The sequence below is a fragment of the Dipteris shenzhenensis genome, chromosome 24 (genome assembly GCF_047967505.1).
Source record: "Dipteris shenzhenensis isolate YYH24624 ecotype China chromosome 24, Dip_SZ_1.0, whole genome shotgun sequence".
NCBI classification, from domain to species: Eukaryota; Viridiplantae; Streptophyta; class Polypodiopsida; order Gleicheniales; family Dipteridaceae; genus Dipteris; species Dipteris shenzhenensis.
Window position 1 is genome coordinate 28659190 of NC_141619.1, and position 25717 is coordinate 28684906.

A 25717-nucleotide genomic window follows, 5' to 3' on the forward strand; every position below is an offset into this window, starting at 1 on the left:
GATATCCAGTTACGGACACATGCTGAGCGCATAGTGCAGCTGGAGACACGCATTCAGGAGCATGTTGTGGCATGCGATGATCGCCTCCAGCAGCTGCATGTAGCTCCTCCAGCTAGTGCAGCAGTTGAGGAGAGGTTGGCCACACTGCAGACAGAGGTACAGAAGACCTCAGAGTGGGTGGACGTGCGTAGAGCCCCACAGGCCCAGCAGACCACAGTCTCTGAGACTATTGCCGAGAGTCAGCGGCGAGCTCAGAAGGCCCTCAACATCCGCATCCGCGGAGTTGAGCGATCAGATACGAGATCAGCCATGGATCAGGCGACAGATTTCATATCTGGGACACTCGGAGTTCAAGATCATGGCATAGTAGCTGCATATCGAGTGGGCCGGGATCCAGCACGGCACCAGCCACTTATCATCAGATTCAGAGATGCTGAGGCCCGTCTCGCAGCATTACGAAGGAGATCCAGATTGAGGGACCATCCACAGATTCACATGGATGAGGACCTTACAGCTCTTCAGTGGGAGGAGCATAGACGTCTCATTGCACAGAGGGATGTTGCCCGTCGTGAGGGCAAGTGGGCCGTGATCAGAGAGGGCAGACTTTTGATAGGAGCTATGCGATCTAGACCGGCTGGAGCCCACAGTTGACGACACGAGGCCTATGGGACACGTAGTCTGCCAGATAGCTTGAGTTTCGCAGTTTGGAACTGTAATGGTTCCCTCACAGCTCAGCCTGGCAACTTACGAGAGGCCTTTTTTGATCAGGACATCGTCTTCTTTACAGAGACCCATGAGAGCCCAGAGAGAGGCTTGCCGCAGGTGACAGGGTATGCCTGGGAGTCTGTCTTTCGACAGCAGACTAGACGATCAGGAGGAGTCAGAGGATCTGGTGGTGTGGCAGTTCTTTATAGAGAGCATCTCAGATCGATACTCACAGTCATGAGCAGAGACCATCGGGCCAGATATCTTTGGGTACGGATCAGGAGACCCCCCCTGAGAGACTTGTTTATTGCAGTATGCTACTTTCCCCCGAGACAGTCTCGTTATGTCTCAGATGGACCAGGACAGTCTTCTTTTGAGGATTTGTCAGCCGATGTATTGGAGCACTCACGCCGCGGAGAGGTCATCCTTTTAGGAGACTTCAACGCGAGGACATCAGACAGACAGGCAGAGATTTTGGACTTTGCTGAGGATCCAGTCTTAGTTCCAGCTGCCCCAGATGAGAGTTTTCCACGCTTATCTTCAAATAGAGGGGTAGAGGTGACAGATCAGGGACATCGCCTATTGGAGCTTCTCTCATCGCACGGCATGGTCATTTATAATGGACTTCGACAGTGGCCGCATTCATCCACAGCCACATGTTTTCCCTTCGCAGGTGGTGGCACGAGCGTCATTGATTACGTCTTGGGTCCCCCGACTTTAATCCCTTTTGTACATAACCTCACAGTCGACCCTTTTATGTGCACGTCTGCACTTTATTCTTACCCAAATTCCTCATGCCCCCCCTTCTAGACATCATGAGCGTCAGCCATACTATGAGGTTCATTTTGACCACCAGTTTGATGATATTTATAGCCAGCACCTGAGTGGTCTTCTCCGTCCGCACCTTCTCGATGCCCTACCCTCCACACAGGATCGGTGGAACCTTGTACATACCTCCATCATCTCAGCAGCCCACAAGTCCTTCCCCGTCACTTGCCACACATCCAGTCCTCCACCAGTCGGTCTTGTGCCTTGTAATGGATGGTATGATGAGGAGTGTAAAGAACTCCGCAGGAAGCTTCGCCTTGAGACACAGGAGAAGTCTCCCCTCCTCATTGAGACCAACAAGAGTTACAAGCGTTTGGTGCGACGCAAAAAGTGCCAATTTCTAGCCCGGAATGAGGAGGAGCTGAGAAGTTTACTTTTCAGCTGTGATTCCAAGGAATTCTGGAAGAAATTCCTTCGCTTGAAATCTCAAACTCCTCTTACAGACCCGCAGGTTTGGCTTGCCTATACTTCCACTTTATATGATATTCCAGACCAGCCACAGATCGACTTATCCCATGTGCCTAGACCCACCTCCTCTGCCTTATTCTCATCCAATAGTGTCCGAGCAACAGCTCATCGTTTGAAGACTGGGAGAGCTAAGGACCATGATGGATTGCAAGCGGAGTATGTAATCCATGGGATTGATGCCTTAGCTACAGTCCTCTCCCGTCTTTTTAACGAGTCCATTTGTACAGGTCTTCCACCTAGTTGGCTAGAAAATACCATAGTACCCATACACAAGTCGGGGGATCCTTTGGAGGCGTCGAACTACAGGACCATTATGATTGGCCATGTCATGGCCAAGATTTATGCGACCATTCTAGAAGGACATATAAATGACCATGCCGAGGCGACAGGCATGAGAGCTAGAGGGCAGGCAGGATTTCGTGCAGAGCACTCGACTCTAGATCATATCTTCACACTCAGGGCTTTGATTGAGGAGGCGAAGTCACGTAAGCAACGGCTCTATTGTTGCTTCGTGGACTTCAGAAAGGCATTTGACACTGTGCCGCGTTTCAGACTCTTCCAGCGACTCCGTGACTTGGGATTCAATGGGGAGATTCAATGGGCGATCATGGCCTTGTATGAGAGAGTCACAGGTAGAGTCAGGACACGGGCGGGGCTGTCGGGGGAAGTACGCAGTACGATAGGGGTGAAGCAGGGGTGTCCTTTGTCTCCGACACTCTTTGGTCTCTATATCGATGAGTTAGAGATGTACATACAGACGATGGGTGGTACAGGTTCTTTACTGGCAGGATCCACGATACCGATTCTCCTCTATGCAGATGACGTCGTTCTTATTTCTTCCTCCCAGCAGGGTTTACAGGCACATCTCCATGCACTCCACAGCTTTTGTCAGGACAGAGGGTTGTCTGTAAACCTTGGGAAGACCAAAGTCATGGTCTTCAACACGTCATACCAGGTTTATAGGAGAGGCGAGTTCTCTTTCACATTTGATGGGCAGGAGGTGGAGCTAGTCAGGGAGTATACATATTTGGGTGCCACATTTAGAGGTCCAGTCTTCACCATGACGCATGCAGCACGAGATAGGATCAGTAGAGGGTATGCCGCCTTGGCTCTTCTCGAGAGGCAGTGTGTACAGTCACATTTTCAGCATCCCGACACGAAGTCCTTACTTTTCGATACGCTGGTGAGACCTGCAGTCATGTATGCTAGCCCCTTTTGGGCAGGAGATCTCAGGGTTGCAGATTGGAGACGAGTAGAGAGGTTACAGATCATCATGTTCTCCAGATTGATCAGAGCGAAGCCCACGGTACCGCATCAGATTACGTTCGCAGAGTTCGGAGCTACACCCCTAGCGCTAGATGCAGCATTTCAGTCAGTTACGTACTTGCATAGGATCAGGGCGCTCGGAGACTCAGCAGCAGGCAGAGCACGATTACCGTGGCTAGCACTGACATCCTCGCAGATGTTAGCGGAGAGAGGTCATACTTTTTGTTGGTACCACACACTCTCCACATGGCTCACCTCGCTGGGCTTGGATATGGATAGGCTGCCACCATTTCGATATAGCATAGATGCCCCTCGCCTCCCTCTCACTCGACATGAGCTCAGTCAGGTTATCAGGGCAGATTTGTTGCAGCTATACACGTTTCCCACTTGGGTTCATCCCACGGAGCTTCCTACGAAGATGGCCACATATCGTGACCATTTTCTCAGGATTTCAGAGGATGGCTTCATCATATCCCCAGGATATATCGGCGTTCATATGTCGCACTCACTCAGGATTGCCTTGGGCCAGCTCAGGGTATCTTCCCACAGATTAGATGTTGAGGCCGGCAGGATGCGTCGTACAGCTACCGGACATAGACCCAGGTGAGAGACTAGGATATGCCCTTGTTGCACTATGGGGGAGGTGGAGACTGAGGAGCACTTTGTTTGCAGATGCCCTTTATATTATGAGATCCGTGGCAGATTTCACTGTTTATTTGGGCACGGATTTGGACCTCTCTCTCGGATTATGGAGTATGAGGATCAGTATTGCTTAGCGTTGTTCATCAGGGAGATCACCAGATACAGAGAGAGATTCCTCAGAGAGCACCGTCGCATCCCTGCCAGAGACCTGGTTATTCATGAGGAGCAGGACGAGGCGCAGGACCATGAGCACAGAGATAGCCCATCTTGCCAGAGAGCACCGATGGTTCCACCCCGAGGATGTACATATGACATGATCCGGCAGCACCGCAGGATGATCTTACACAGAGGCCGTACCCGTCGCTTTATTTCTAGACGACGGAGGATGATGGCAGATTTTCGGAGGAGATTGCTCCATGGAGACTTGGCACCGCCAGCAGCCCATTTGACACTTGCCCAGATCTTCACACTCATGGCAGGAGGCATGGTCGATGGCCATGACTTCCATCATTTCTTTGGATCACAGACCCCTTGGGGAAGACGATGTTCCTCATATTCCATATTTTACATTTTGTATCTAGGCAATTTTGGTACTCAATTTTGGTACTCTATTTCATTTCATTTTGTATCTAGGATTTTTGTAGCCATTTTTGGCATCTTAGCGGTATTACGATGAGGCCACCTAGTTGGCGCATCGTTGATGATGTATTTTCCTTTCGGATGATTTTGTGTCCCATAGGCCATGTATGGCCTTCCGTGGACCTTTAATAAAATTTCTTTCTTTCTTTCTTTCTCTCTTCCTTCCCCTCTCCAAGCTGTCAGTTCCTCCTGTTGCCTCTTGATTGCTGGATCAGCTACCCCTGGAGGTGTTCTGGATGTATTGCGTTGGAGCTTCTGGGAGCTGATTTGGAACTATCTGAAGCTAGATTGAAGTCATTTGAAGCTGGTTTGAGGTCTCTTGTCACTATCCCTTTCATTTTTTATTGCATTTGGTCATTTTGGAAGCTTGTTGTTGCTCCGTTTGTTGTTGGAAGCCCCTCTTGGTCATTCAGGCAGTGTTGACACCCAGTTACAGGGGGGTGTAACCAGTTGGGTGTCAGACGAGCAGTGTGTGAATTTGCTTCCTGTATTAAGGTCACTTGTTCAGTTTGAGATCTGTGTTGATGCTAGGTCACCCTGAGAGGCTGGTCAATGGATTGTGGGATTGCCAGACCTGTGGAGCAAGTTGGATGCTTGGACAGCGTTACAGTTGGTCATGGACAATGGTGAATGCCTTAGCCTTGCCTTGGCACTTGGGCAATAGGATGGAATGCAGGTTGTAGCCAAAGTTTGGCTTGGACAGTGGAATTGCCGGTGGGGCAGAGCACAAGGGTGAGCCCTTGTTGTATGTACAAATTTCATTCCTAAAGAAATAAATAAAGATCGGAAGGGGTGCCGAGTGTTTGGGGCCAATGTGGTGTCTTGTACTTGGTTTCGTTGAGTAGGGTCACTCTAGCCTCCATCTAGTTATTTCTCAAGTTGTTTCTACGTGATATTGTTAAGTTAAGTGGCTAGAAATGATGTAATGTGGCTGTGAATAATGAAAATATGCAATGATAGTTATGGTCTTCTGCCCTTTAGGAAACTGAAGGCCGGTTTCAGTTGTTGATGGGCATTGGGGTATAGGGAATGAGTGTATCAGTGGGTGGCCATTTGTTGGTATCTGTGCTCAAGATCAGTCAAAGTTATTGTTCCCTACGAGCAGAGCAATCAATCATATGTATTCATTTCATTTTATGGGATATATGTAGCCTTAGCAGCTGTGATCTGTGCTACTATGCAAACTGTTTTGTTTCATTTGTGTGTAACTCGACCATCTTAGTCGCAGTTCGCTTCTTGTACTGCTTGCAATATAACATGCACCAGATCAAACAGATGCAGAAATGCAGCCTATGACCCCATTTGGACTGAAAAGGCAACATTCTCAATTCCCACCCATCAGGAAAAATATGCCCACAAACTACGCCAAAATTGTGTCAAAAGATTGTCCTAAACTTACAGCAACTGTGCATAGGAGTTCGCACAATAACCTAATACAATAGAAGTTGAGGATCACAATAAAAACAATACCTGAGGTGGAACTATTGGTATCACGTTCTGAAAAATGTCGAACACTTCTTCTGTCCCTTTCAAATCCTCTTCCTTCTCGCCTTTCAATTGAACTCTAGCACGCTGAAAGAAATCACACGTATTAGGTGAGAAGAAAGCACCAATCAAAAGTGCCTTTACAATTCTTAAACAACCAATGCTTACTACAGAGATTACAAGTCAAAGAAGCATACACACAGAAGTGCTCTTAAAAACACTATTAGCCAGCCCTGATGACTGGAAAAAAAACTTCCATGGAAGGGACATACATACATCTCAAAGAGAGACCAACCATAGATATCTCAATTCGATGCTAGAGCTGTTAGGAAAAACGAGCTCAACTTCTGGCCAATGCTAGTATAAAGAAGCTATGACGAGCTTCACTCGCAAACTAGCACTAATCCTCATTTGTTAACCCTTTGCTTCAGGCTTCTCCTAGGCTTTATGTAGGGCCCTACCAATATCTTGTCTAAAGGGAAAGCAAAAGGAGGGTTAGAAGTGGAGCAGTATCCAAGGCCGGGGTGGGGTTGAGACAGCCCATTTTGAGGGACATTCATCTATGGGGATGTAATGTACCTGACAAGTTGACCAGGATACACAATAAGGTAACCTTCCCAGGCATTATGAACACCAGCTCAGAAACTTTGGTTCATCTACTATATTTAACTATAGGTTATACTTATTTACTTATTTTATCTAGCATATTATCCTGTCTGTACTCGCAAGAATGTTCATGAACAAGACACGATATGGACCTTTCAAGATGCATTCACCAAGTAAACTCACTTTATTATGTACAAAAAGCAACTAGAATCTGGTTAAGCCAGCTCATCTACTTATTCCTGCGCATTTTTATTAACTCATGGCCTTACCCAATTGTTTCCAAAGACGCAAGACCTTCACCTTGAACGTCTAGCAAGCTTGTTTGACTTTGGGACTACTTTCAACTCTTTCACAACTTTTCATGCATGAACTAATGGCAGAGTGAAATCCCGAATGGCACCATTTTGGATCTTCTAAAATTTATCTGCATGATCAACAAATCATATGGGAAGATTCTCTACCTATGGTGAGATATGCATTCAAATTTTATCTATGAATTCCTCAATAGGAAAGCTTCTTTTGAGATGGTTCATGGTTGCACATTATGGCGTTTGCTTACACAGAACAAAGATAGAACTTTAGTAGAGACCATTAAACAGCATATGAGAATATCAAAGCAACCATCATAAACTCTCAAGGAAAGTAGAAATCCATAAATCAGAGACAAAATGGGACAACAAAAGATCTATCAAAATTTATCATTGAGGTATTATAAATCGTTTTAAATCACCGAGGCCATCAGTAACCTGACTTCAGACATCCCATTGGTGCATTCAGAAGTTTTTTCATATCACCTTGCTCAAACATTATGTGGGAACCATTCCTGCTGAGATAATGTCAGAGGCTTCACCAAACATGGACAATGATGAGATTTTTAGCATCCCAAACCAGTTTCTTTGTCATGAATCTAAAGAGGACGAAGAGGAAAATGAACAAGAGGTTGGTTCTCAAACATAGTCACCAGAAACGTTTCTAGAAATGAGTGTTTCGAAAATCTCAGAGGAGTTTCCCTTAGAAACAAGCATATATGTAAAATATAAATTCTAACAAATATATATACAATCTAAAATATTGTTACACATGCCAGACTTATGTATTAAAAATATGTATAATCTTAAATATCAATATTGTGTATCAAACTTACATTCTAAATCGTTAATTGTCACATCTAGAGTCTAGCCATCATACTGCCTCTCTCCCTCTTCTGTCACCGGTCCCTCTGCCCACCTCTTCCTGCACCCTCAGCTGCTCCCTCAGCCCACCCCCACAGGCCACCTCTCCCCACCCCCCCCCTGCTCCCTTCCCTCCCCACTTTTCTCCCCAACCCCTGTTCCGCAAAGATCCTTCCCCCTGCTTTGCACAGCCGTCCTTCCAGACCCCCCTTTCACACAGTTCCCTCCCATCAGACCCCCCCACTCCCTCCCCTACCTAGCTGCTGCCTAGCCCTGTTTAGTTTCTTCCCTTAACACCCCCGCCCCCCCCCCCCCCCCCCCCGACTTCTCCAGCCCTGTCCCCTTCCTGTCCTCTACCTATGTTTGCTTTTCCATTTTGCAGAAATGCAGGGCTTGGGGGGACCATGCCCTTCTCCCCACTGTGAAGCTGGGAAAAAAACAGCAACAACAACAAACAAACATAGAAAGAGTGTGAGAATGGGAAAACATAGCAAAAGAGAAACAGGCGGAAAGACATAAAAAATCATCAGACCAGACAACAAGGACAGCAGAATACAATAGCAATAGCAGCAGCCTCAACATCATCATCATCATTAGCACCCCTCAAGTCTGAGCCCAACTACCACAATGCATCCCCCACCCCTACCTTCTTGTCGCCTCTCCCCCTCAACCCCTTCCCCCCTACCACTGGCCTCACCTCATCCCCTCTCAAATGTCTCGCCATCCCTCCCAGTCCTCTTTCATTCCTAATCCCCTGCTCCTATCCCTTATACCCCTTATCCAGCCCCCTTTCACCGCTTTATCCACTACCAGGCTCCCATCCTTCCACACCCAGCCCTCCGCCCCCCTCATCTACATGTACCAGCCACAACAGTTTTCAGTCCCACAGATTCCTTGCCATAGATTCTAATGGAGGCTCGCCATCTTCGTGCGCAAGAGGCCAAGCAGAATAGGACCTCTTCATTGTAGTATATGCTATTTCCCCCTCGAGACCTTACATTTGGCTAAAGATTTCTACGCAGCCGTATATCCCGACATCGGGAATTTCAACGCGAGGATGGCTACATGGTAGGTTTTGCTTCTTGATTTTCGACATGATTCTACTTTATTACCTGATCTTGATCTGGATGAGGCTCCATACCTGTTTTCCCACACCTAGACCCTTAACACCATCGTCCCTATTCGCAAGGCAAGGGTTCTCATGAGCTCGAAAAACTACAAGCCCATCATGATTGGGCATGTCATGTCCAAGGGCCAAGATCTATGCCTAGGTGCTCAATACACAAGTTAGCCAGTTTGCGGAGTGCTAGGGACTCAAAGGAGCTGATAGATAGGCAGGCTTCCAGACCGATCATGTGACTATAGGTCACATCCTCACAATCCAAGGTGTAATTGAGGTGGCCAAAGTACGGAGACAAAGGGTTTATTGTTGCTTTGTCGATTTTTGAAAGGCCTTTGACACAATGTTGAGGGCCTGTCTCATCAGATGCCTGCAAAATTTGGGATAACGTCAAGAGATTATCTCGACAATCATGGCACTTTATGAGAGGGTTTCAGGCAAGGATCAAATGGGTACAAGGTAAACAAAGGAGATCAGGAGCAATATCTTGGTGCAAAGAAGCTGTCCACTGTTCACCACCTCCGCCTGGCTTCTATGTCGATGAGCTCGACACTTTCATCGACATTGATACCACATTGGCGATTTTTCTTTCCTCCCATGGGTGCATATATTTAGTATTTGTATTTGTATTTGTCTTCGGTGTGGATGCCCACTTTGTCGCTCCACCCATTCAGCTCATTTATCTGGTTTTTCCAATATCATAGGCCCTTCAGAATTCGAAAACTTAATATACTTTCTTCCTTTTTCTCTCTCTCTCTCTCTCTCTCTCTCTCTCACACACACACACACACACACACACACGTGTCTCTCATGATTGAACAATGGAAACTCATACTATATATGCTTTACAGCAAGGAAGAACATGAACCCATTATTCTGAGGATGTAGGTCAGTTCACATCACAAGCAGGAATGTCACATTCTTCAAAGAATGAGATATATTGCCACATCATCACATGTTTTCTGTTTAACTATGCATGTGTTATATGTGATTGCAGATTCTTAAATTGTGTAAATTCTTCCTTGCGGAGGCCAAAATCTGGTGTCTATTGGAGATCATCAATTTTGCATCCTTTTCCATTCTTTTGTGACAAAGGAGTCTTTACACAGATCCACAAAGCTGCATGTTCCACCTTAGATCTCTTTATAAGATGAAAATTCTGCAACTGAAATCAAGCCTGCTGCAAATGCCAATCTTGCTGAGATTACTTACTTCTGCTTTCAAACCATGAAACACTCATGCTGCGGAGCACTCCTACAGCTAATTATTTTTCAAACCATGAAACACTCATGCTGCGGAGCACTCCTACAGCTAATTATTTTTTAAAGACATCATCTTAATAACATGATGCTTTGTGGTTGTCATAAATACCCAGATCCCAAATTTTTCCAAGACTTGAGAGTGACTCATGACATGTTCAAGATATGTGATCTTCAAGGAGATGTACAAAGGTCATTTCTCAGTCTAGCCATTTGGACCACAACAAGTTGACTGAGTATTTTCCAACCTCCCTATTAAGCCGTCAGTCAGCAACTCTATTAACTTTTTCAAAATCCATATTAAATTATGTGCTTGCATAAAGCAAATTTGTACACAGTACAGTAAAAACATTTGCCAGAACTCAATAAACCAGCCAAAAATAAAACCCGTAATCATACATACCCTAAATGAAGAGCTCCGCATTGATGACAGCAGATTCCTCTGTATCATTCAGTAAAAAAAGAAACCAGAAAAGGAATCTTTCATGTCAGCAAAATGGCACAAGCTGGATTGCTTATAACAACTATATTAGAAACAAGATATACCTTTGTAAGACTAGAATAAGTCCAATCATACAAATTCAGAAAATTTGTTGTTCTAAAGATCAAAAATCTACAAAGGAAAAAAAAAACAAAAAAGAGAGAAAATGAAAGAGAAGAAAAAAGAGGTAAACAAAAACTTTTATGAAAAGCAAAAGGAAGACATACTAAGCAAGCAAAGCAACACTTATGTCGTCATCAGTGCCCAAGCATAAGCAGCTATACTGGGTTTCTAAAGACCCGCGGAGTCTCTTGGGCAAACCCCCAATGCTTACTAAAATACGTCAAATAAACAATAGAGAATGAAAACAAGAAATAAAGAAGAAACGAAGCAGGTGACTTAAGCAAAAATAAACAAGCAAGTCAAGAAACAAAAACTTCCAAAAAACTAGAAACTCTCCCTCTCTCTCTCTCTCTCTCTCTCTCTCTTATTTAAAACATAAAAAGTTAAATGGCACTTTACACTTATGTCTCGTTTCTCCAAAGAGGCAAAAATAAATTTCTAACTTAGAAAGCACAAGTATACTCAAACAAACTCTCTTTAGAAACTAAAAGAAAAACAGGCTATTCAGCTCCCCGCTTTTTGTTTTCAGCTTATGTTCAATCATTCTAAACAAGCCTAAGGCCGAAACACCATAGAAAAAAGACTTCATATCTAAGAATGTGCGAACTTTTTTCATTATTTTCCTTGGATTATACTTCTTGTGTAATAGTAAAGTGATCAAATTACTACAGTGAGTGATAAAAGCCTCCTTAGTTGTACAAAGGCGGGAAAATCTATGGAATTGGGAAGAAATGACTCCATATTTTGCCAAATCAGAAATGTTTGAGTCAATGTGAGGCATTTTTATAATGTGTAAACCACTATATTCAGGTTGTTCACGTTTATCGTATATATCAACCTCTAATCCTATGGTAGATTGAGAAAGTCTAAGATTAAGAAAATACAAGAATCCCCTCTTGAAGTGCAGTTCAGTTCACAAGAGTCACGAGGATAGATTCCTTCTCCAAAAGCTCTAGCGTCTTTGTACATAAAGTCTTGAAAGTTAGGAACATCTGGTACAAATAAATCATCTATAAAACGCCTAACTTGACTAAGCTTATGTAAAATGATAGGGCAGGTATTGATACAAATAAGACGTTGCATAAACTCAAATTCATAAGTGAAAAGATAAAAGTTTGCTAAAAAGATGGCACAATTAGTGCCCATGGGGATTCCTATAACTTGTTGAAACAAAGAATCACCTATTGTGATGTAAAGATTATCTAAAAGAAAATCTATCCAAGAGCAAACATCTTCTACACTTACTACCTTTGTGTATCTTTTCTTTTCAGAACCTATGTCATGATCTTTATTTTTTAGCCACAAAAAGTCAAAGCATAAGGCTGTTTTCTCAACTTTTAGCACTTTGCATCTATCTTTGTCAAATCTCAGCTTGAAAACTTCAGCCACTAGCTTTTTAATTCTAAACTTCAGGTCTTCCAGCTCAATCTTTGTGTAAAGCGTCGTAAAATCATAGGTTTGAAGGAGAATAGGAGACTCTTTTTCCTGAATGCTTCGAGAGGAATTAAAAAATTTTACAACAGGAATCACTCCTACAAAGTCATTTAAAATCCAGCTTGAGTTCGAGGGGACATCTGCCTCTTTTAATAAGTTCCTCCAAAGTTCATGGACACTAGGCAACATGGCTTTGAAGCAGTAGCTTAGCCATTTAGAGACATTCGTCAAAGTAGTCTCACAAGCAGCTGCAATAAATCTTAGCTTTTTTGGAGTTTTGTGAAACTTCCAAGCAGCACAAAGAAAAGGTATGCTTGGATTGCAAACAAACCTAGAAGACTTGCAAAAACTCTGATGTTTTGAGATCAAATCCTTTTGAAAAACTAAGGCAGGGGCGTAAGTTTTGGCAGACGAGTTCACTTCTCTCAAAAGACATTCTAAGTAAAACTTTTTGCAAATAAAAACAAAGTTATTGGAACATTTGTCCACATAAGAAATGACAAAATTCCTATGGAATTTTCGAAGAAGAGTTTCATCTTCTTTAGAAAGATGGTTGCTTTTCTTTGAGCAAATAACCGAAGGGACTTCTTCTAGTTTCAAAGCAACTTTCTTCAAAATCTTCCCTTTCCATTCTGATAAGATATTTTTAACTCCTAAACATTCTTCTAATTGCAAAACAAACTTTGAGATTCCCTTATCGATAGCTTTTAAAAGGCAAGACTCTTTAAAAGAGTACAATCGAAATTTTGTGCCTTTCATGAAAAGATCTCTTAGGTTACTAGAAGGCAAAATTGAGGTATCAGTTGTGACTACATGTCCTAAATCAGCATCAATAAAGCTTTGGAATCTCTTACTTTTACAACAACAAGGTTCTTTAAGGATAGAAGATTTTAGAAACAAGACATCATTCAGATAAGACTTCTCATCATACCAGTATCAGCGCAGTATAATTCACACATCTGAAGTAAACAACTAAAAACTAATTTGGAGGAGGACACAATAGGTATTGATAATGTGCAAGAAAGCTAAGGAGCCTGCGCCACAAAGAAACTCAAGAAAGCAAAGAACTATCAACTTTGACAAATTTTCATGCAATGTAACTCTCCTAAATAAATCACCTACATTGGGCTGTATTAGTCAATACTGAAACAAACACCATGATAACCTTTAGCAACAGTAGAAAGCCTATCTCAACCCGGCTAATTGCACATATGCTAAACAAATAATCTAGACCTGCTTGCAATGGCCTACAGTGAGGTGAACCCAATGTCACCATTTAAAGGTGTTAGAAACATCAATCTTGTTACATTCCAGTTAGAATGTAGCATGACCTCGGATAGTCAGTGACAGAAAGTCCTTTGAGAATAATGGTAATGCATATAAATGTAAATAGTTGATTTTTATGTTGTTCTGTAAGGATTTCGCCAACTATTAGCTGTCAATGTCTTTGATGAGATCACGCTCCAAGACGACTAGAAGGCTTTGACGCCTCCATGCAAATTAGTGTCGTTCGTTGATTGACCATGCACCTAGGGATACGTGCCTAGCGGCAAGAATAAGGTTACTAAATTAGTTGAAGACCCAAAGGGGATTAATTGATTGAATGTATGAGGAGGGGATCAAGACTTAGCAAGCAGTTACTTATAGCATGGAGCCTTCCAGAAATTTGGGTCACCTTGTGTCCACGCTTCGGAGGAATGTTAGAATTAGGTATCGTGATTCACGCTGAGTCGTGAGAGCGTGCTACATAAGGTGTCTTGGCTCGATGGTGACAAGTGTTTGGATGCCTTGAATGCCACAAATGATATCAAAGCGAAAGGTGAGGCATTTGAGGGATCACATTGTGTGGCAATCGGACGGGGGTGTGCTCAAGAAGATGTTATGAGCACCGCCAACAGGACCGCAGGTGGCATGTTCGACACATGAAGTTTGGATCAACATTCTTCAAACTAGCGTCTGTAAAGGCATGGATTACATAACATTTGAATTTTGCTCTCTTTCCATTGTAAGCCGCGCCCTGAACCGCATCGCTAGTCTGAGCTTGCTTTAAAGGGCGCCTTACGTATTAGTCAACTTCTCATTGGATGCCAAATCAAAGTACAAAGGAGAGTGATAAAAATAGGTGTTCAATTACAATGTTGATGGGGGAAAGACCTCTAGAGGATTCTGAAAATCAGGGTGATCATGGATTGACGAAGTGCGAGGTTGATTGAATTGGGAAATGAAGGATGCAGAAGGTGTTCTATGCACAAAGCCTAAAGGACAAGTTAAGATAAGTATAGTAAATAGTCATTAGTGGGAGGACCGGGTCGTCTACGAAAGAATTGGTTATGCCGTCTAATTGTCAAGCGCCTTTGTAGATTTGCAAATCATGGAGAAATCCCAATGTTGCGTCGTCCAAAATTGTTCTCTTACAAAAGTGTGATCTACTGTGAGATTGTGATTGTCACCAAGGGATTCAAGGCTTTGCAGGTCGACTTCTCTGATGCTCTTGGAGCACTCGTGGTTCGCATCTTCAAGGTGTTGGAAGTGGAAAGACAAGGTGGAAGCCAGCAGGTCATTTGTTTTCTATTCTCAGGGCGAGCATTTATGCTTGGGCTAGGGAGGGTTTGAAGAGTGTGATCTTGGATATTACCCTCTTTCTTCAGCCTAGGGTAACATTTTAGAAAATGTTTGTGAATGGATATAGGCATTGTACATTCAAAGCTATGATTCTCAGACTCAGCAATTGAAAAGCGTTAAGGACGGGATGAGCTGCTGCTGCTCCCCGACTCCCTAGCTGCCCCCTCTCCTCCCCTCCCTGCCTCACCTCTCCCTCCTCCCTCAGCCTCTCCTTGCCTCCGCCCCTCAACCCCCTTCCCCCGCTCCCTCAGCCCTCTCTCCTGCCCTCTACACCCGCCCCTTCTCCCGCAGCTCAGCCCCCCTCCCCTGCCTCCTTCCCCCGCTCTCTCAGCCCTCTCCTCCGCCCTTTCCCCCCGCTCCCTCAGCTCTTTCCCCCCCGCCACCCCAACCCCTACCTCCGCCTCCTACTTCCACCCCTACCTCCTCCCCCCTCCCTTGCCCCCCCCTTGCCCCTCCTCCCCCCTCTCCTCTCCTACCCCTTCAGCCCCTCTGCTTGTCCCCTCTCCTCCTTTCCATCCCCCCCCCCCCCTTCTCCTTTTCAGCCTTCCCCACCCCTTGCCTTCTCCCTTTTCTAGCCTCTCTCTCCGTCTCGCCCTCATCCTCTTCTTTATCCTAAGCAGTTTTTCAGTTGGACGAAGCTCATTAGTGTTCGAGTCAGCCTTTCCACCCCGGTTGATGACAGCTTTGCCTTCAGCCACTCCTCACCCACTTCCACCGGCCGTGAAAACCATCACCTTTTCAAAAGACGAGTTGCAGCAACTCAAAAAATATACAAAGCAGGAGAGCTCGACATTGCTCTTTGCTCGCATTCATGGGTTCCACCCTTCCAGGTTACAAGCCAAGGACTGCATGCTCGCCGCTCTACCTGGAGACCTCGCAAGTTCACAGATGTTTGTCTGCTTGGGCAAGGTTTCTTCCAAATTGTTTTTTACTCCTCGGAGGTAGCAGGTACAGCGTTTCAAGCTAGCCTGTTAGCACTGAGCTCCAGGAGGATTTTTTTGACCCCTTTTTCCTTGGGGTTTAATCTTGTCGAGGAGGACATCCGGACGACGTCACTCTTCATCAAATTTCCCGGCCTTCCTCAAGTGTATCATCGACTTTTGCATTCCATTGGAGCCACCTTTGGGATGGCTACCGAGATCCCCCCTCTCCCTGGGATGCCTTCCTCAACAGCAGAGGCAGTCAGGTCAGATGGGGTACCGCGTGTTAGGGTCATTGTCTCTGACCCTAACATCTCGAATGACCACATTCTGCTTCAGCGTCCAGATGGCTCCTTCTTTAGACACAGAGTCGAGATAGCAAGGAGACAGGATCAGTGTAAGATTTGCAAGACCCTTGGGCACTTTGCCAGAGATTGCCCAAGGAAAAGAAAGAAAAAAATACCTAAAAGGTCCACGGGTGCGCCCCACAGCTCCACCCGACCTGGACCTCCCTCATCCCGACCAACTCCTACCTCTTCCCACGCTGATAGACCTTCGACTTCACAGCCAGGACCGGCCTCTCGTCCTGGTACTTCTTCAGCATAGCCAGGACCATCAGCATCTTGTCTTGGTATTTCTTCAGCACGGACAAGACAGTCAGCACGTCCTGTTTTAGTCGCCCCCATTGGGTGCCTATCAGAGTTAGGGAGCCAGTTCCACCTCAGCCTACCACTGATGGCCCTCCAGAGACTGCTCCTACCCCTCCAGTTGTTCCTTGTGCAGGAGCGCTCACCTAGGGAGATCCTTACTATAGAGACTCGTGCCTTACTTGAGAACAACGCCAAAGTCGTGGCCGATGTCATGCAGTTTGCTGCTGCTGAGGCCTTGTAGCACCCCCCTCCTTCTCTTGCACTTCGGTCTACACCTGACAGAGGAAAGGGGGTTATTGGTTCGACGACTCCTTCTGCAGGGCTCCTTTGCACTCCTGCGCCAGAGGTACTTCGCAGGAATTCATTTTCAGTTCTGGCATACTTGATTGAGTTTGTACCCTCTACGCTCAAGGAACACATCTTTCAGACATACATGGACAGAGTTTCCCCCTCAGCAGGTGTGCTATCCCCAGATGACTTCCCTCCTCTTGATAGGAGGAACTTTTTGCAGGAGAGGGCTTTCTCCGCTACCAGGTCGGGTAGGATCTTCCACCCGACTTCTTCCTCTTGCAGATGAGGCTTGTCAGTTGTAACGTTCAAGACCTCGCGGGTGTAAGTCACTGCCATTGTAGGCAGCTGATTCGTAACCAACTACATCCAGGTGTTACTGGGGGACCCATTGATATTCTTATGATCCAAGAACACAAATTGGATGTCAGGGATTGTGCCAAGTCGGGTAACCTTCTCTCAGGCCATACTTTTTGGTCACGCGCCTTGGGTACTAGGGAAGGTACTTGCATTTCTGTTTCTTCTTCTATACTCCCCTTGGTGCTTGAACACGGTATCAAAGTCCCTTCCAGAGCTCAATGGATTATACTTTCCATTGGTGGGCATAAGGTTGGTCTTTCGAATGTTTATGCACCCAATTCTCGAGGAGATCGTGTCCTTCTTTGGAAGGAACTTCTCTCTTGGTCACATACTAGAGAGACTTGGATTATAGGGGGTGATTTCAACATGGTTCAAATGCCCTCATACAAAAGGGGTGGTAGGGAAGGTGGTATCCACTCCCTAGAGAGAGCACCTTGAGATGCCTTCCTTTTTCAGTACAGTGGCAAGGATGCTTGGCACGATGATGCTTTTCACACTCAGCCACATTCTCTCCTATTTTCTTGGTCGAACAGAAGATTGCAGATGCCTATCCATACACGGGTTGATAGATTTTATGTGGATGATTGGGTTCTTAACAGAGGTGGTACTGTTAGCATTGTAGCTGAGGTGTCCACTTCGGATCATTTTCTAGTGATTCTGATGGTTTCAAATCCTCATGTGACAGGCTGCTCTGCCGGTGTTAGGATTCCAGATGCCTTCCATGCAAAGGAGGGCCTTATAGAGACAGTGTTGAGGACCTGGGTATCTCATATGCAGGATGGGCAGCTTTCTCCGTCAGACTTCGCTGCAACCCTCTCTAGTATTAGCGACTTTTATCTTTCAGTTGCTCGTATCAAGAGGGGTGAGATCCTCAGGCGTGAGATAGGTATCCGTCAGCAGTTGACTGTCCTCTAGAGGGAGGAGCAAAAGAGGCCTACAAATGCTTGGATTTGGGAGCACCTTGCTGCAGCAAGGGCCCAGCAGTAGTCACTTTTAGATCAGAGAGCGGAGTATCCCTTTCATGCCAGAGAGTCATTTTGGACTCAAACGAGAGGTAGGGTCAACAAGCCATTCTTCTCTACTCCAGACATAGTAGGGAGAGCATCTCACAGCTTGTTGATTCAAGCGGAGTTCTTCAGACACATCCAGATGCCGTCTTGCAGGTTGCCATCAATTTTTATGCCTCCCTTCTTACAACAGATCTTGATACTCAGGCCAGATTGCTAGAGTGGTTATTTGGCGACACTTACTTGGGTTGGTGACTGGGAATATGACTGTCTCACTTGATGCACCCTTCACCAACATAGAGTTCAGGACTGCTCTCTTTGCCCTTCACAAGGACAAGTGTCCTAGTTCAGATGGACTTACCCCCTTATTTTTTATTACTTTTTGGGATTAGATTGGAAATCACATTACTTCAGCCCTGCAGGGTGTTTGGGACTCGGGTGAGATGCCACACTCACTTACGGAGGGCCTCATTCATTTGATTCCGAAAGGGGGTTGTAGAAATTTAGTGCCTCAGTGGAGACCGATTACCTTGCTGGGTAGCTTGTATAAAATCTTAGCTAAAGCTATCAGCCCTTTCTTCCAAATCTTATCCATGATATGCAGACGGGATTTCTGCATGGCAGGAGCATCTTCGACAACATCTTCTCATTTTGGAAGGCTTCGGATTGGGCCATGCATAACGGCCACAGGCTGGCTATTCTACTCTTGGACTTTGAGAAAGCTTATGACAAAGTAGACTGGGGCTTTCTGGAGGGCACACTTACTCGCTTTGGTTTCTCAGATGCATGGATCAGAGGGGTGTCAGCCCTCTATAGATCAGCCCACAGCCAGGTTCTTATTGGTGGAGTCAGGGGGGACTGGTTTGAGATTACCAGATCAGTCCGCCAGGGATGCCCCTTAGCCCCCTTTCTGTTCTTTTTTGTGGTTGAAGCTATGAGCTATTACATTAGAGCTCAAGCTAGTATTGTAGGGCTCAGGCTTCCCTTGAGGCAGGAGGATGAGCTCTTAGACAGTGAGTTGACTGATGATACGGCTGTTTATTTGGATGCCACTCCACATACACTAACTTCATTCAAGACGGCGTTGGATTTGTTTTGCATTGCGGCAGGTGCACACATTATTTGGAACAAATCCAAAAGCTTTTGGATCAAAGATGAGGACACTCCAAACTGGGGGAATGACATAGGGTTCACATGGATTCAAAGGGGTGTTTCCGTCAGATATCTCGGATGCCAGGTTGGGGTGGGCATCTCTCCGGCACAGCAGTTTGCTCCCGTGTTGGAGAGTATCAGGAGGAAACTCATCTTTTGGAGTTCTGCCAGACTTGACCTTGCATCCAGAGTTGTGGTTGTAAACCAGGTATTATTGGCCACTGCCCAGTTCGTTTGCTCATGTTGGTGCAAGTCTAGAGGTTGTATCGCCCAGCTCATGAGACCTATCAGAAACTTCCTATGGAACAATTTAGATGGCACCTCAGATGTTGTAGGCAAGGTGGCTTGGGCGATCGTCATTCTCCCCATAGGAAAAGGAAGTCTCAATATTATTGACCCGAACTTGCAGTGTATGGCCTTGCTCTGCAAGTTCATTGTATGCACCCACTACCTATGGCCCCTGACCTCCAGTAAAAAACCTCTCCTTACTATAGATGAGACCACTCTCTTTGTAGACTCTCACCTTTCTATCTGACCTGGGGTTCAGTAGATTCATAATCTCTTACTTGCCCTCATGTGTTTTTCGAGGGACATGATCCAGATCCAGCTCTCATTGTACAGCCGCACTCAGTGGAGTCTTGTTCCCTCCAAGATGTTCCCTCCACTCCTTTCAGAGCTGCTCATGCCTCAGTAGACACGTCTTGGGAGATTCAGGCTAGCATTGCAGCCTGGCATATTTGGAGAGCCAGGTGTACAGAGGCGATGGCGGGTATTTAAGTTCACCCTTCCCAAGTTATGGTCAGTATTTGAACCGACACAGTACACACTCTGATGGCCATATGGGCAAGCATGCAGGGATCCTTCAGAGCTAGGAGATAGAGTTGTTCCTAAACCTTCAGCTTAATTATGACTAACCTTTAGGAGGTGTTCTAGAGAAGTGTTGCCTCAAATCGCATGCAAGCATTCACGAGAACAAGAGCATCAGAGTCTGTATGGTGAATCACTAAAAGGCTCCAGCACATAGATATGGGATGAATTGTGTATTTTATTGATAATTGCCACCTGCCACGTACCAATATTCATCTCATGTAGGTATTATTACGGTTAGAATTCATTGGCAACCCCAAGGCCCTCTTTGTTTATATTTAATGGCACCCTTCGCTGGAGCAGCAGCCTTCAATCTCATCATTGTTGGGGGCATTTCCCCTACCTCTTCCCTTTCTCCTCCTCTTACCTCATGCTCCCACTCCCCCATGTCCTCATGTGAGGCTCATAAATCCCATCCATTCCAACACATTTGATAGTTGCTTTCTATTTGATTTATGCTCATTCCATACATTTTTATGGGCACATTCTCAGACAATGATAAACACAAAGAAGAGCAAGTCTTTCTTTTCATAGAGTCAGTTGTTAAGCTGAAAGTTATTGGTACAAAAGAAAACACGTATGAGTACATAAAACTTATCTGTCACACGTCGTTTACCTTCTAATTGCTCAAAACAAAAAAACACATGGCACGATATAGACACTAATATGTGATCATTTTTTGTAAACTCTACATAGTTACCATTGGATTCCACTGTGCAGTATTTGTGCTTTGATTCTCTTTGATTCGTCCAGTAATGAAAACAGCTGGACCTTTCAACCTGTTCAGGAAGTCCCCAAGCGTGTGAAGAAATAAACTCCTTTCATCTTGAGAGACAGCCCTGGCCATCCACTTTTGTATGTCTGGAAAATACACAATCACTCCTCCAGAAGATGCAATCAACTGAAAGATAATCAGCAGTTAGATGCCATTCTTGAACTATACAGAAACACAAAATAAAGGGATTGAAACCTAAAGATAAAAATATAAGCTCCCTTGTCAGCAACCACTTACATAAATAATGGATTTTTGTCATATTGATCTAAAAGAATGGTTGCAAGGAAAAACAGAATAGCCTTGTCAATTGAGTAAAAGCTTTCACTTTGGTGCATATTTTTCAAAAACAAGCATATCCCTAGTGTGCCAAGCCTATTGCTATTGTTTGTGAAACCAGCAAAAAATTCGAGGTTAGTAAATGAACTAATGACTATTGTTTGTTAGTAAACCTTCTTGTTGATGAGCACATATATGATCGTGATCTGACACTACCCTCTGCAGATACGAAATGACATGCAGTGCTGAGCTTCATCTAGATAGGAAACACCTGTACCTTGAGGGATGTGAAAACATCTTTACTAAATAATTACTACAAGAGTGTCTCTTCATGTTACCTCAGAAAATGCCTCTATTGGGGTCATCCAAGGTTCTCTTTCTGAACATTTCACATCTGTCTTTTCTAGCTCTTTAACTGCACACAAAGGAAGAAGGATCTGTTTAGCTCAAATGGAAAAGGGAAAGGTTTACAAAACACTCCATCCCAGTTGTTATCCACACAGACAAACTACACAAATTACACATGCGTTGGGAAGACATAACACTCCGACACACATCAAACAAAGGAAAGAAGCTGCATGGATTCAACCTCATCAGTTCCACTTGACTTCTGGAATGAGATTTATTCTCACCTGAAGCTCACATCTTCTTCTTTTCTTTGCTTGAAATAGACTTCTAAGTATGAAAAAAACAGCCAAGAGAAGAAACTAAGACAAAAATACATCATGCAGATCATGAAAACCCCTGACTAAAAAACCACTCAAAGAGTATGAACAAATGAAAAACTATATAAGAACCAACACTGTGGCCACGTCATGCCTGTGATGGTCTCAGAAAGAAAGAACCTCCTCTCCAATATCTGAGAAAAATCCTCCTCCTGAAAAATGGTCATGCCTATGTGGTGCATCTCTGTGAGGAGCTGATGCAAGATATCTGGGGAGGCCATGGGCTGTTGTTGTGGGTATGCGTATAACATGGAGGTAGAGGGTGAGCCGGAGAAACCAGTCAACGAAGTTTGGTACGGCATGAGAATCTCAGCCCTAGGGGGGGAAATGTTTATCTGAGTGTTGGTGTGAGTCCTAGAGGGTAGAGTGACTGTCCCTCATTTGTGTGGCTGTGAAGTGTCCTTATGTGTGGATAGGATAAGTGTGACGTGTGTCACTATCCCCTGTGTGTGTGCGTGAGAGAGAGAGAGAGAGAGAGTGAGAGTGAGGAGAGCTCTGCTATGGCGTCCCCCTGCTGCAGTGTGCCCTTTTAAGGTCTCCAACCCCTCTCGGAGCCCCCTCCAGGTCCCGGTTTTGTTCGCTGCTGTCCCGCTTCGCCCGTCGTGCCCCCGGCTCTGACACTTGGCATCTTCAAAGATGACCTGAAACCCTCCTCAATCGAGCGAGGACATTATAAGTAAATTCTTCTTGATACCAGGCACATAAAGAACATCAAAAATTCTGAAATATGTGCCATCCGCGTGGAGGTAAGTATAATGTCACCCACTCCACACACTGAATAAGAAGAATTGTTTGCACAAGTCACCCTCTTTCCAATGGGTGGTGCATGCACAAAGACTCTTCTTGGAAGTGATGTGCTTGGATGCAAAAGTATCAAAATACCATGTGTTCAGTGTCTCATTGACACTGAAAGTGCATGCATCCTTCGACGGGTCATAGCTGTAAGTCAAGAGAGCATAAGAGTCATCCTCAAGAGTGGCTGTAGTATCAGGACAAGCTACTTGAAAATCTGAACTGCAAGACAAAAAGGCATAATCCTCTTCCACAAAAATGGCTGTAACATCAGCTCCTTCATGTGCACGAGGGAGCCATACCTGAATTATTTTCCTTTGCTATTCTCTTCTTGCATTCACCAATGTAGTGACCCCGCTTCTTGCAATAGTGACAAATACCCTTCTTCTTTGGCTTCTCTGCATCACCTTTAGCCTTGTGAGAGGGCTGTCCTGAATCAGCTTTATGCTGATGTGTAGGCTGATTTGCATGTTGCTTTTGCTGCCCTTTCCCTTTGGGCCTGAATTTTGAAAGCATGGCATGCTCGCCAGCCCGTGTGGCCATGTTCTTCCTAGTTTGCTCCTCCTGCAACAAGAGTCCTACCACCTCGTGAAAAGAGAGAGGATTGCCACCTCCCCTCAATGACAATTTCAGCAAGGTATGAAATCATATCCGAATCATGAGTGATCTCATGTATTTTCAGCAATTGTTCCTCAAATCGTGAAGCTTGGTGAGGTGATCATTCATGGAGTCACCCTCATCCATATGTGTATGAGATAGCTCTCTCTTCACGAAAGAGACCCGAGCATCAATTCTGGTTGCAAACATGCTCTCCAAAATATCCCAAGCTGCCTTCGAGGTCTTGCATGACCAAATGTGCAGAATGATAAACCTTTTGACAGAAAAGGAGATGACTGAAAGTGCTAATGCATCATGTGAATCCCACCTTTTCTGATCCTACGTAAGAGCCACCACTGCAGCTGTTGCTGCACCTACCAATTGTCCTGCACCTTGTGCTTGTCCTCTACCCCGTCCTTCACCTTGTTGAGGAGGAGTGGCAGGTGCAACCACATTCTCTGGGCGTAGCTCATCCCCATTGACATAATCCCAAAGGTGTTTGCCAACTAAGATATTGCAAACCATAAAACTCCATAAGGAGTAGTTGGTGCCATCCAACTTATCCTCCTAAGTGAGGACACCAAAAACCTCATTGGGGTTGTTCTAAGCCATATCAACCATATAAAACAAAAAAGCAGCAAATCTGACAAGTGAAATCCCTTCCTGGGATCAAAGATGGACAACCAAAGTTTGCAAAAAATCTGCCCAAAATGATAGCTTGCTATCACAACCTATCAAAGGCTTAAAATGCACCAGAACGCTCTGCAAATGTCCAAAATCTGCCAAATCTATCTACAAAAAATGGCAAATGTTTGCAATGTGACTCAATCTAAGTCCAAAATTGCTTGCAAAACTCCCAAAGTGTATGTTCGCTACCAAATTGCATCCAAAATGCAAAGCCCCAAATTTTTGCAAAATTGCAACTGAAAGAGGGCAAATTGACCCAAAACCCCAAATTTTGCAATTGTCTGCAAAAGCCCCAAACTTTTCTGCAAGATGGCAAGCAAAACCAAAAAGCCCCAAATTTTTGGAGCAGATTTTGCAAACTGGTTGCAATGTCTGCAAAACAAAATGCCCCAAATGTTCTTCCAGCCAAACAATGGCTATCTTTGCAAAATGTACCTACAAGATGACCTTGCAGAGAAAAGAACTTGCACAGAAAGCCTTCTTCACCACAACTATTGCAAATGAAGCAGTCCTATACTACTTGTACGGACTGTTGCACAGAGATGCGTACGGAGACCATACATTGTACCGTACACTCATGTGCAGTGACTGTACAGACAGTGGCCAGGGAGCGTACGAGAGAACGGTATCTATAAATTGGTTTTGGACAGGCAACGCACGTGTAGGTACGGACACTGGAGCAAGTACGAACGTTGGACGAAGTTGTATGGCAGAACCAAGTTGTACGGACAAATTGAGCGACCCCCTGTCTGGACTGACAGAACGTACGTCGCAAGACTGACAAAGCATATGGACTGACAAAACGTACACCGCTATCACGTTGTACGATGCTGTCACATAGGACTCGTGCAGAAATGTACGGACAAAACCCGTAGGGATGTACGAAAGAAGCAAGTACGGACGGGTGCAGCAAGTTGGCTGATTGATCGTACAGTGTACAAACGGGAGCAAGGGACAATGATGGCGAGCTCGAAGAAGCAAACGAGAACGATTGAGAGGATCTGGTCTAGGAGCTGCCTTCTCTAATACCAAATGGAGAGAAGCTGCCTGCTCTAACACCAAATGTGAGAGAGAGACAAACAGGAAGCAAAGAGCTAGACTGCAAAACGTAGAAGATGCAAAAGATAGGAAAAGGTACTAAGTAGAGTGGAGGTGGTTTTGTGTGTGTACATGACAAAACCACACTAGCCCACTAACTGTGGTTAGGGGAAAAAACCTCTAGTGAGGGAAAAGTGCCCCTAACTCACTCATGGATTACATTGGACACTGCCTAGAGTTATGGCAATAATTCTAACAAGTCCTACTTTGTTTCTTGTGAGAGTAAATCTTCATTGAAGTCATGATACAAAAATGAAGTAAGCACATAGGAGAAGACGAGGACGGGCCTAAGAACAAAGAAATTAACCCAGAGAAAAAAGGTATGGACAGAAGAAGAAGCTGCACCACGCAGCAGACAGCAAAGAAAAACAAAAGGATAGAAGTGAAAGAGGGAGCAAAAGCGAGCAGCAGCGTGAGTAAAGAAAGAGACGACCAACAGCAAGAAGGGAGAGCAGATAATTATGGTGACCAGCAGCAAGGCCCGGGGAAGCAAAGGACTAAGACGACTAGCAGCAAGGCCCACTTGAGAAGAGACCGTACAGGTACGGGTGAAAACCACGCTGAAAAGGGAGATGCGAGTCTCTTCCTTGTCAGACACAAGATTTTTGTGAGTAGAGATGTAATCTTTTTAGAGAATTCAGCTCATACACATGCTGAATTCACTATTCGGAGA

General features: G+C 44.9%; 1 protein-coding gene across 6 annotated transcripts in view; it reads right to left on the reverse strand.

The window, feature by feature from the left end:
- The window catches only part of LOC147886454 (uncharacterized), a 225903-nt gene that overhangs the window by 74765 nt on the left and 125421 nt on the right, over positions 1-25717 (reverse strand). For all 6 annotated transcript variants that reach the window (XM_087395193.1, XM_087395191.1, XM_087395192.1 and 3 more), the window contains exons 9-12: positions 21484-21560; positions 20795-20995; positions 10594-10632; positions 6019-6120 (exon numbers count right to left, since the gene is read on the reverse strand). In XM_087395193.1, coding sequence (XP_087251319.1) covers positions 6019-6120; positions 10594-10632; positions 20795-20995; positions 21484-21560 — 419 coding nt within the window. The remainder of the gene's footprint in view (positions 1-6018; positions 6121-10593; positions 10633-20794; positions 20996-21483; positions 21561-25717) is intronic.